The sequence below is a fragment of the Buceros rhinoceros genome, unplaced genomic scaffold (assembly GCF_000710305.1).
Source record: "Buceros rhinoceros silvestris isolate BGI_N320 unplaced genomic scaffold, ASM71030v1 scaffold20409, whole genome shotgun sequence".
Lineage (NCBI taxonomy): Eukaryota > Metazoa > Chordata > Aves > Bucerotiformes > Bucerotidae > Buceros > Buceros rhinoceros.
Window position 1 is genome coordinate 29,148 of NW_010432369.1, and position 11,704 is coordinate 40,851.

The window sequence follows — 11,704 nt, forward strand, 5'->3', positions numbered from 1 at the left end:
CGCTGCTGGGCGACGCACAGGCCGTGCTGGCAGTCGATGCTGTGCATCGAGACCAGGCTTGAGGTGGTGGGCAGCAGAACTGTGCCCGCACACCTGCCTGCCCGGCGCTCTTCTTTGGTGCACGGAGGCAGCGAGGGGCGTGTGAACCCACGCAGGGCATATTTCACCTGTAGAACATGAATGAAAGGGCTTCACCAGGTGCCTGCAGTCGCTCTGTGTTTTGACCTGTCAGGAGTTGTTTCAGAACGAGGACAAGTGTACTTTTCTTTTCCCTTTTTTTTTTCCCCCCCTACCTAAACCGTGAATTCCATATCAGGCACTAACAAACATTGCTCATCTCAAAAGAATTCATAATTAACTAAAAGAATTCATAATTAACTTACACTGCAATTTGTTTGGGTCTCTCTTTACATAAGATATGAGCTCTGGTGGGAATTCGAAGTGCTCTGGAGCGCACGCTGTCCTCTGTGTAAGCACTGCTGAGCACGGAAAAGCTGAACTGCTGTAACTGCACGGTGTGTGTGTTTGTGTATTAGAGATCTCTGACAGACCTGTTTTTCTTTTTCTCTTTCTCTTCCTTGTCTTCTTTCTGCATTGGCAGAGCATCTTGGATTTGAATTAAAGGGTATGGAACAACCATTCATTTATTAATCAGAAGCCATTAAGAGCTGCCCACATTATATTTATGGCTTTAATGGGATGATTAAAAAATCAGCTGTTCTGTTCTCTTCCCTGGCGCCAAGATAGATGTTTGGATTGAAAAAAACAGAACAAAATGAAGCAAATCACAAAATCGCAATGTAAACCTATAAAAATGCACGTGTATTTTTAGCAGCACTTTTTTCTTTGGTTCGAGCAGCAGCCTGGTGTGTGTGGCGTGACTGGGGTGTTGCCATACGTCTCCTCATTCAGCATGCATTTGTGTATTTAACTGCAAAGCTGGGGTCTGCCCAGCCCAGCGGCTGCCAGCAGGCACCGCTCGGGAGCGGACAGGCGCTCCAGGAACGGGAAGGCAAGTTTTAGGAAGACCAGGGCTTTTCTAGAAATGGGCGTCCTAGACACACCAACCTCCACTGGAAGCTGCGAAGGGTCAGGACGAGCTTTGCCCTTCCTCCTCATAGAGGTCAGCCCCCTATTTCAGTTCTTGACGGGGAGGACGTGGTTCCAGGAAAGGTGGCGTGAGACGAGTTACTCTAGAAAACAGGGAGCCAGGGAAGTCGGTGGTCTCTCGTGAGACGGGGGGAAGTATGCTGAGCATGAAGGTGACAAGCTGAAGTTTGGGGAAACACTGCAATAACTTAAATGCTTTTAAAAATATCCACTTTGGGGAGTTACGTGCTCCTGCCCACTTGCTCATAGTCATACTATTTTTCTTCCCTTCTCCTCAGTCTATTATTAGAAACATATCAAGTATCTCATGAACAAGCACCAGGGAGATCAAACCCTTGAGGCTGGGTTTCCCTTGAGTGTACAGGCCAACCACAGGGAGGGCTTGGTTGGCTGAGAGCAGAGAGGTTTATCTTTACCCTTGACTTAAAAACATTAACCCAGCAACATCAGCCAGAGCCGATCTTCACATGAAGATGTTTCCATTCCATTTGCTAGAGGTGTGCTGGATCCTAAATTGTCTTCCCTGAGATGGAGGGACATGCACTAGGAGAAACTCGTCTCCTCTGTTTTCTGCACGCCTGATCCACCGAGATTGGTGTGTACCCCCAGCAGTTCTTCCCGCGGCAGAAAGTGTTTGTGTTCTGTGGTCAGGTGCTCCAGAGAAAGTGGTGCTGCTAATGCTAATACACTGAAACAAACTTCCAAACTGAGGATTTTTGACATCCCTTTTTTGTTGACCTTTTGTCCTTTTCCTCATCCATTCTCAATGTCATCACAGAACTGCTCACATCCTGTTCCCAGTCTGCAGTTGCCTCTTCTCTGTCATTCGTCTGTCACTTTCATGCGTTGGTGTGACACCCATGGCTGGACTGTGATTCTGTCGGCATTATGTGGCACCACATGGTTTGTTCACAGTGTTTGCTGCTGTAGAGTGACGATGCTGCTGATGAAGACGTGGTGTTTGTAGAGCATAGAGACACAGATGGACAAGTCTTGCTCAAGGATCTTACCTTCTCTAATACAAAACTGTAGTGTGCATTTGCTTATTCTCTTTCTGTCACTGTTGGGATGGTCTTGTGCAACGTGAAGATACTGGATTATTGAGCATCAGCGTCAATGAGATGTTAGGAGCCAAGCTGACTTACTATAAGCAGGTCATTTAATTTCTAGGTTTGCAGCAGTGAAGCACGTCCTCATTGCTTCATGTAGCAGAGCTGTCAGCTCAAGACAGAGGCTAAATCTGCATTTCTGATTAACTGAAATACTCCCCACGCAATTCAGGTGAAGGTTCAGGACAGTCAGACCTGACAGAGTCAGGGTCCCATAGTGACATGATCACCAGAACAGAGGCTGTGATTTGAGCCTTGGATGAAAAGTTTTGTCATGTAGGTAATAGGTAAAGAAGAAAAAAAAAAAAGTCATAGTTTTGATGGCTTTGTTCTTTCTCCCTCCTCCATGATTCAAAGGGAATGATTTAAGCTTGGAAAAAAAGTCTTTGCAGCAAAAAACACGGTAGTGAAGAGCCTTTTAAAAAAACTGGCTTGATGGGTGGCTCCACGGTGGAAACTGCCCTCCTGCCCAGCCGCTGGGTTTTTTTGGTAAGCGTTGTTTTTGCTGGGTAGTAGCAAAATTCTTGCCTGGTGCCATCCGTAACCAGGACACACTCCTAGCTGGTTTTCCTGATTCTGATAAAATCTCTGAAACTCCTGTCTGAAGGAAAGAGCTGTGCAGCTGGAATCCAGCTCCCAGAGGTGTGCAAGAGCAAGAAAACTTGTCTGCCATGGTTGCTGATGCCTGGAAGGGGATGTCTGTGCAAGGGAATAGCATCGCTGAAGGAGGTGTTGGACCTCAGAGTGAGTTCTTCCCTCTTTCCAGCTCCACCTGGTTCCTTGTAGCACAAGGACAGCCAGCACCCAACCCCCACCCCGTGAGCAGATCCAAGGCTGTACAGGCTCTGGCTGAGGAGGTGCAGCTGGCTGAGGAGGTGCAGCCAGCTGATGAAGCTGCTCTCGTGCAGTGACTTTGAGCCCAGGAAGACTCATGACCTGTCGCTCCAGGTCCACACCACTGTGGAGATGGAGTCTAGGAGAGCCGCAGCTGCCTGCCTCTCTAGTAGATGGTGGGATATAGATTCCTGGCAACTCCAACGGCAGCCTGAGCGCCTCATGAAGCCGAAGGCCAGTGTGCGAACAGAACAGATGGAAACGTGTATCCCTAAACTGCACCTTTGCAGCACACGCGAGACTCAAGCTCTGCTGGTTATGCTTCTCACCTTCATGCCAGGGCTGTCATTCTCAGCCCTTGTTTAGCAAATCTGTCTTCATTCCCAGTTTGAGAATTAGAGAGAGAGAAATGTTTTTCGCAGCATTTTTTTTTTCTTCCAAAAATGCTTTTTCCTTCCTAAAATGGCAAGCTGAAATTGGTCTAAAAATTTCAGTTATCTGGAATGCTTGGTTGCTTCCCTCATGCTTTTTTGCCGGAGTCTGGTCCCAGGGGATCTGGGACCAGAGCTGTTTCTCTCCCCAATTTTGTATTCTGTTGTTCAGCAACACTGGGGATATCGTACAGCCTGTTCACCGTGTGTAGTGTGGCGTGGTGAACCAAGCACAGCAACCATGGCGTCAGTTTTATTGCCTCATCTATATGAAAAAAGTATTTCAACGAATATTAGAGAATTTCTCCAACTGGAGAACCAAATTGCCACTGCTGTTCTCAGAGGAGATTGCTGGATGTCGCCGAGAAGCGCAACTGCTCTGGTGTAGCCACGGAGGAAGCTGTGTCCTTGCTGTGCGACTGCTGCCTGGGTGGGATTCAGTTACACTGCAACCGCATCCCAGTATTTCCTTGGAGCTTTGGTTAACGTGCATGAATTACCTCACTGCCAGCACGGTCTGGGGTTTGATGCAGATGACTGACTCTTCTGGCTTGAAGGCTGGTCCGTGACGAATGGTGATATTCGGGAGAAGCGGCAGCGTGCTGCTTGAATTCTGTGTGTGCATCTGAGTTACCTGGTGCGATGGGGTTAGTCACTTCCTAGGGCTTCATTAAGAATCCATCACTGTACTGGGTTGCTGTATTTTAATTACTCCACTCCCTTTTCTTTGTCTAACGCTCTATCACTTTTCCATCTTCATTCTGCTTTTTGACTGCTTTAGGATGTCCCTTTCAGCACCTTCATACTCTGGGGCTTGTTGCTCAGTGGTTTCCAGCACACGCCAAGCTCCAGGGCATGCAGCCGCTGCAAGGAAAGGGCATTCTGAGTCCGTCAGAGCAGAGAGCCTGTGATGAGAGTATCACAGGGCGTGCATGTACGTGGTGAGTGGGGGGTGCTCAGGGACTCCCTTGGTAGGCTAGTAAGTTCCTGACAAGGGGGGATCTGCTGCAAAGGAGAGGAGAGTCGTTAGGCTTTCTGAGATTAGCCACCAAGTTATGCTGCAGGGGAAGAAGAGAAAGAGAGGAGTGAGTTTGAGTGGAGAAGGGGTGAGCGACCGAGTGAGAGAGGACAAAGGTGCAGAGAGACAAAAGGAGTGGAGGTCTCTTGAGCAAGGTTGGGCCAGCTAGTCTCAGGTTTGGGGCAGCTATTAGAGCTGGGCAGTGGTAGGAGGGTAGAGACAGGTAGGGGGTCTGACCGAGCCCTCTTCTCCATCTTACCCACATGCAGTTCTGGTTCCTGTGCAGCCAGACACATCCCTGGTACTGGACCCCATTTGTAACTGGTTTCTTTCTCTCCATTTGCAGAAGCAGAAGAGCTCTACCAGAAGAGAGTTTTAACCATCACGGGAATCTGTGTTGCCTTGCTTGTGGTGGGCATTGTCTGTGTGGTAGCATACTGTAAAACCAAGTGAGTATGGGTGGCTAACGGACCATGACTGGCCAGAGGTCACTGAGGAGTAGTGTTCATGCCATGCATTCACATTTTTCACTCAAATGCTTTTTGAGGAGATGCTGTGCTGTGGTATTCCCAGGAAGGCCTTATGAAGGAAGCCGGTGAATCCATCTCTACCAGGCTGCGCCTGTGCAGGATGTTTTCCTGGGCCATTTGCTTATCCCCTGAATCAGCATCATTTTGCCCAGCAAGGTGATACTGTTACTGGGAAAAGCTGCCCCCCAAGCCAGCAGCTCGTCTCCTGACAGCAGAAGCACTCTGGGCTGTTGTGCAGGAGCTGTTTGCTCAGCTATTTGTGTTTCAGGGACTTCTAGAGCAATCTTGATGGAGCAAGAGGCTTGGGGACCTCCTTTATGGCCAGGCTTCCCTGCCTGGACAGCACCTTATTCCCTGCATCTCACCTCAGTTCCGGGTGCCCCTGGGACTGGGGCATCCTGTGGAGTAGCTGTCCTGCCAGGGGCTCGCGTGGACAAAATGGCTTTGCCATTTTGTGCTTCATGCGGGACAGATCAAGTGCTTTGCCACCAAGGCCAAGCCAGGACCTGCTTCCCTGTTCCCTTCCCCCTGCTTTTCTCCTGTGATGCCTCTGGCTCCACTGCGTTGTGCTGGGTCTTGTCTTGAAAAATGAGACCCTGCATCCAGCTTCCCAAATTCCCCGTGATGAGAAATGTTCACTTGCTTGTTTGAAAAAGCAGCAGAACATGGCAAATATCAAAGACCTTTTTTCTTGCCATTTGCAGCTGTCCACAAACAACACCGAAACATTGAGTGTGTCCGAGACTTGCCTTCCCTATCGCCTGCGTCCTCCAGGTGCCTCTGCAGGGAGGGACCCCCATGAGATAAGACTCCTAATAGATATTTTCACTTTTTGTTTTAAAGGAAACAAAGAAAACAAATGCATAATCATTTACGGCAGAACATGTGCCCTGCCCATCAGAACAGGAGCCTCGCGAATGGGCCAAGCCATCCACGTTTGGATCCCGAGGAAATCCAAATGGCCGACGTAAGACCTTTTGTCTCCCTCTCCCTGCATGTTGCTGAGGGCTTATTTTCTGCCAGGGACTCGACGTGGATGAGCATGTTTACACACACGTGTGCATATGCGTGAGGAGTAAAGCACTAACAAACTTGAACAAAAAGATGAGATTCTGCATAGAGACATTTCCAAAATGAGCATCTGAAGGGAAAAGTGACTTTACTTTGAAGCATGGGGTGAGATAGAGCTTGGGATGGGCTTGTTCTGATGAATCGAGTGTGATCCCGTTTTCCTCTAGAGATGTTCCTGATGTTTCCTGTTTATTAAGCTATCCTGTCAAACCCCACTTCAAGGCACGACAAATGCGATTGACACGGCAGTGGCTGGTCCTGCTGCGGTGACCATGTTGTGCTGGAGCATGTCATGGAAATCTGGTCAGCACTGTGTTAGTCCACCTGCCCGTACTCCGAGTTGTGCCCCGGGCAAGGTGGGATGTCCTGGTGTGGTGCCAGTGTCACGCCAGTGAGAACAATCTAAGAATTTTGGGACTGGATCCAGAAGGATGGTTCAGCCACTCTTGTGACTTCAGTCCCATGAGGTTCCCATCAAGCTCCATGAGCTCAATAGGGCCATCAACGAGCTTAAACACTTTGCTGGACCAAGGCATTGACAGGGGTCAGGAAGGGGGAGGAGGGAGGCAGAACCGGACCAAAAGAAGTACTGATGGAAATGAGTGCAATGAATTGGATACAAGCTCTGCTGGGTCACCCTTGGGATGTTAAAATTTAGCTGGGTCCAATCCCAGCCATGAAGGAAGAGGGAAAGGCAATTTCTAAGAACCGCAGCCCTCTGTCCTCAAGTACTGACTCCCGTGAGAGTTTCGTGTCCCTGTGAAAATCAAGACTTCTTTTAGCTGGAGGAATATCTCAGCATAAATATTTGGACTACACCTCGTGTTTCTGCAGGACTCGCATCTCTGGCAGATCTCATGTTGTTGTTGTTGTTTGCTGGTGCTCTGTCAGTCGTAAAACCCCCTGTGTGCAGCTAGAGTTTTTCTGCTCAGTAGCTGTGCACGATACCACTGTCCTCTGGGGAACCCCGTGGCTCTTCATACTCTTCTGCAGACCCCGTGCGTGGCCCTTCTCCCGTGTCCAAAGTGCAGGGGCAGAGAAGAGCCTCCAGCCTCGCCTCTTTCACTGGGGTGAGGAGCTGACACCATGTTCACTCAGTCCTCATCTGAATTCACCAGAAGTAATCAAGCCAGCTGAACTTGGCTGTGTTTCCCTGGGGTGTGGAGCTGCCACCACGTTCACTCAGTCCTCATCTGAATTCACCAGAAGTAATCAAGCCAGCTGAACTTGGCTGTGGCACTGTTGGCATGCTGGTGGCTCATCTGTGTGATTATTCATATTTTACAGTATATTTCTAAGAATGTGTCTGCCACCGAGCATGTGATCCGAAGGGAAACAGAGACAACCTTTTCGGGAAGTCACTCCTGCTCCCCGTCTCATCACTGCTCCACAGCCACTCCAACGTCCAGCCAGAGGTGAGGTATACCATTTCCCCCTGAACTTTCTGCTCTTTGCCTTCGGGTGCTGTGAGAGTCAAGGCCAGTAGAAGGTTTTTCTTTCACCTCCCTTTGTGAGTTGAAGTGGTGTTTGGCACTACACTGGAGTACAGGCCATGTGGACACTGGGGGGCTCTGGAGGAAAGGAGGTTGTGCTTTCACGCTTTGCACAGACACAAATGGGAGGATGCACCTAGGAAAGATTTTGTAAATTGGGTTTGCAACCACACTGGACACCTGCAGTAGTTCATTAGGCACACACAGGTTATTCGTTTCATGCCTGATGTATTTAGAATGTATTTGTCCTTCGGAAGGCAACGTTCACAAAATACCACAAAATGTTTTGGCCAGTTTTTCAAAGTTAGGTCTGATTTGGGAATCACAGTTTTTCACCAGAAAAAACCACTCCCGTGCAATTTATCACTGTCTAGAAAGCTGCATTAGAATCTCACCCTCTCCAGTGGTGGCATCTCCTCCCCTGGAAGTCTTGCTGAAGCTGTCAGGAAAACTGGGACTAGCAGGAAGGTACCAGTAGTTCTTGCCATACAGGATGAGGCATCATTTTTTTAACATTTCAGAACAGCCATTGGAGTGAAGAGCAGCATGGCTTGGGAGGTGAAGTTCTCGTGGTTTTTGAGAGCATTTAAATAGCATATGGAGCTTCCCTGTTTTTATGATGTCCAGAAAAGTCCTTCAAATGCTCTAGAGAAAGTCCTGTGCTGTTTTGAGTTTGGATGTTCAGGTTCTTCCTCTTCAACAGCTCTTGTGCTTCTTCCGATAAGTCACAGCGACTCCCAAGGACAGCACTTGCCTTTGAAAAGTGCCTGCAAGGTGCTGGGGGACCATACCTGCAGCCTGTCGAGAACGTAGAGATCACATCGCAAAAGATGTCCTGGCTTATTTACTTCATCAGCCGGATGTGTTTGTCTCCAGTCATCCAGGGAGGAATCAATCCTTTCAGCTAAAGGTCAAAGATGGCTCCTGGCAGGTTTCTTCAGGGTTCAACCATTGATCAGGGATGAGCAAGTACTCTTGGTGAAGATCAACTCAGATATCAAACTGAGGTTTTCGGGTGAATTTCTCCCCAGATTCCTCTGGCTAGACCTCCAGCAAGTAGAGAGGGAGCCAAGAATGACTGCCTCTGTCTGGGGAAATCCCACTGGTGGTGGACTAGATGGTGTCTTTTCCAGGAGTTTTGGAATTCATACCCTGCAGCCCAAGCCTGGCCAGGTGTGTGCAAGCTTGAGGCAGGGGCACAGAGACTTCCATGCTCACTTCAAAGTCCTGGGATCCCAGGACCACCTCTGGACACCTCCTGAAGACACAAAGGTGTGTCTGGAGGGCAGGATTAACACAGGACAGCTTTGGGGAGGCATCTACCCTGCACAGCCTCTGGTCCTGGCTACCTGCCACCTAGTCTTCCTGAGTCAAGTGCAGCAAGCAGGTGTTTCCTGAAGCCATGCCAGAGGCAAACTGCCGGCATAATCAGGCTCCCATTTCACTCCATCAGCGCCTCTAATGAGGACGCCGTTTGAAGTTATAAATGAGTGTGGTGGTTGCAGCCAAGCATGTGCCTTACACCATCAATAATTAACAAGTTCTTGGGAAGTCTTAATGAGGCCTGCTCTCCTTTGCAAGCCCCCACCCCAAATCTACTGGCATGGCTACGTCTGGTGCGGTGTGGGCCTTCAGAGCTGCTCTCTCATGGATCACATTCTTCTGCTGTGGAGAGTGGCTGTGGTGCAGGTGGGCTCCAGGTGTGTGCGTGGTCCCATGCGTCCCCGGTGAGTCCTTGCAGCGTGACTTCTTTGCATCAAGAGTAGAGCAGGTGGAGCTTCAAGTGCTCAGCAAGATCTAGCCAGCATATCAAAGCTTTTGTCTAGCAGCTTGAAAGGTGCTAGAAATCTTTTATAAACCCATGGAAACTGAACATCCAGATCTGCCTTTGATCTGCTCTTCTCTGCTGGTGATGAAGTAGTTTTGAGTGTTTGTTTTCTGGCTCCTTTCTGGTAGCATTTCTGAAGGGGCCGTCACTTGGCAAAGCAGGTGGCACATTTGAAGATCCTTTGTGGACTCGCCTTGGCATGGCCAGTACATTGCTCTACACCCAGAATACTTTGCAGGCACAAAGCAGAACCACCCTGGCCTCCCTCCAGCGGCTGTCCTGTCCTGCCCTCGGCTGTCAGGAAGTGGTGTGGTACAAACACAGTATGCTCCAGTTTGCCTTTCTTTATCCTCTACTCATATCTCCAAGAAGCAGCAAAGAAAGGCACGTCAAAGGCAGGGTTGGGAAGTTGGGCATCCCTGGCCAAATGTGTCCTAGTGAGAGGGAGAAGGGAGACACCAGTGCAGAGCAGAGCCTGAGCTGTGCCTCCCTGCGGCTCTTCGGAGAAGACTTTGGTGGCGATTCTTTGCTTACTCTCCATATCGGTTTTGGTCTGCAGACACGAAAGCCACACCTGGAGCTTGGAGCGGACAGAGAGTCTGACTTCAGATTCCCAGTCTGGGATAATGCTGTCCTCGGTGGGAACCAGTAAGTGCAACAGCCCTGCGTGCGTGGAGGCACGTGCTCGCCGCGGGGCCGCCTTCTGCATCGAGGACTCGCGGAGGCCCATGACGCAGTATCGCGACTCGGTGGATTCTCTGCGGGACTCGCCGCACAGCGAGAGGTCAGACCCCACTGTTTGGTGCCACTGCGGCACAGCAGAAGCGAGCCGTGTCTTCTGTGCTGGACACAGATGTTTGCCTCCACTCAGCCCTAGAGCCACAGTCCCATGGCAGCACTGGAGAAACTCCAGCTCTAGCCCTACCAGAGGAAGCTGCTACCCCAGGAGGCCACTCTGGTAGTAGCAGCAGCAAGCTCTGCACCCTGCTCACCTGGTGTGAGTGGTGAGTTTGGAGCACAGGGGTGAGAGAGGCGGAAAATATCCAGCTGCAGTCAGCAACTGGTGAAAGAAAAACTGGCTGAGATCTCACCTCAGGCAGCTTGATGGGCAGGCAACTCAAGCAGGGTCTGGCTCTCAGGTATTTGGAGAAAAGATGTGTGTCCTCAACATAGTCCCGGATGGCCTGGTGAGCAGGGGTGGGCACAGTCCTGGGACAGGGCTCTGTATGACTCGTCCATCCAGGGAACACAGCTGCAGAGCTGAGACACCATCAGCCACGGAGAGGCAGCAACAGTCATCCTCTCCCCAGGTCTGGTTCCTCATGGTGCAGGAGCACATCTCCACCCGTGCTCCAGACCTTTATGGGTAGCTATGGGCCACCCCGGGTGGCCACTTTTGGGCAGTTACATTTCAAGGCAGTGGGATTTGTCCATGGGGCAGAGGAGAAAGGCAGCACCTCCTGCTCTCTCATTCCTGTCCCTGGTCCGTTTGGGCAGGCCGACCCAGCTCTTACAGACACCTCACACATCACGAGACACGTGGGTAAAAAGGCGCTGCATGAGTCAGGGAGCCTGGGCAGCCTGAAACGATTGGCACTATTGAGAGGAAATGAAATCTGCTCCTTAGAAAGAGGTGATGCCAAAGTAAGGGCTGATTGGAGAGGAGCTAGACCAGGCTTGAGCTGCCACACTGGTGATGTCGCTGGAGTAGGTGAATGCGGTAGAAGCCTTCTGAGACACAAGGATTTTGCTAAGTCAGAGGAATCAATGCCCAGGCTTCCCCCCATCTGCCTGAGTGGGGCAGAACATCTCAGGGACCTTCCTTGGCGACAGGCCTGGCAGCTCCAGAGGGAACAGAAAGCAGCTGGCAGGGAAGTCTAGGCTCAGCCTGCTGGGAGGTGCTGCGAGGTTTGCAGTGATGAAGGATGGGAATTGCACACTGAGCCCCCTCACACGAGGCAGTCCAGGGATGCACAGTGCGTGGTGCCCTAGTGTCCACCTCCCTTGGCATGGTGGTGCAAGGTCCCTGTTCCTGGTTCCCCAGGAGATGCTGAGCTCCAGGACCAGGAGGATTGGAGGTCTCCTGGGTCCCTGCACCAGATGTTTGGCAGAGCGCGGGTGCAGCTGGAGCTTTCTGAGGTTGTTCAATGTCCAAATGGAGGTGTTGCTTTTCCTCAGGTATGTGTCGGCCCTGACCACACCAGCACGCCTGTCGCCTGTTGACTTCCACTACTCGATGGCAGCGCAGGTGCCCACCTTCGAGATCACCTCCCCCAACTC

At 50.6% G+C, this 11,704-nt stretch overlaps 1 protein-coding gene across 1 annotated transcript in view; it reads left to right on the forward strand.

Moving 5' to 3' along the window:
- Positions 1–11,704, forward strand: part of LOC104500160 (pro-neuregulin-2, membrane-bound isoform-like) — a gene marked incomplete at both ends in the record, with an annotated part of 33,504 nt that overhangs the window by 21,578 nt on the left and 222 nt on the right. Inside the window, 6 exons of the mRNA XM_010143766.1 lie at positions 602–625; positions 4,849–4,951; positions 5,876–5,999; positions 7,391–7,518; positions 9,984–10,208; positions 11,603–11,699. Of these exons, the coding sequence (XP_010142068.1) occupies positions 602–625; positions 4,849–4,951; positions 5,876–5,999; positions 7,391–7,518; positions 9,984–10,208; positions 11,603–11,699 (701 nt within the window). The remainder of the gene's footprint in view (positions 1–601; positions 626–4,848; positions 4,952–5,875; positions 6,000–7,390; positions 7,519–9,983; positions 10,209–11,602; positions 11,700–11,704) is intronic.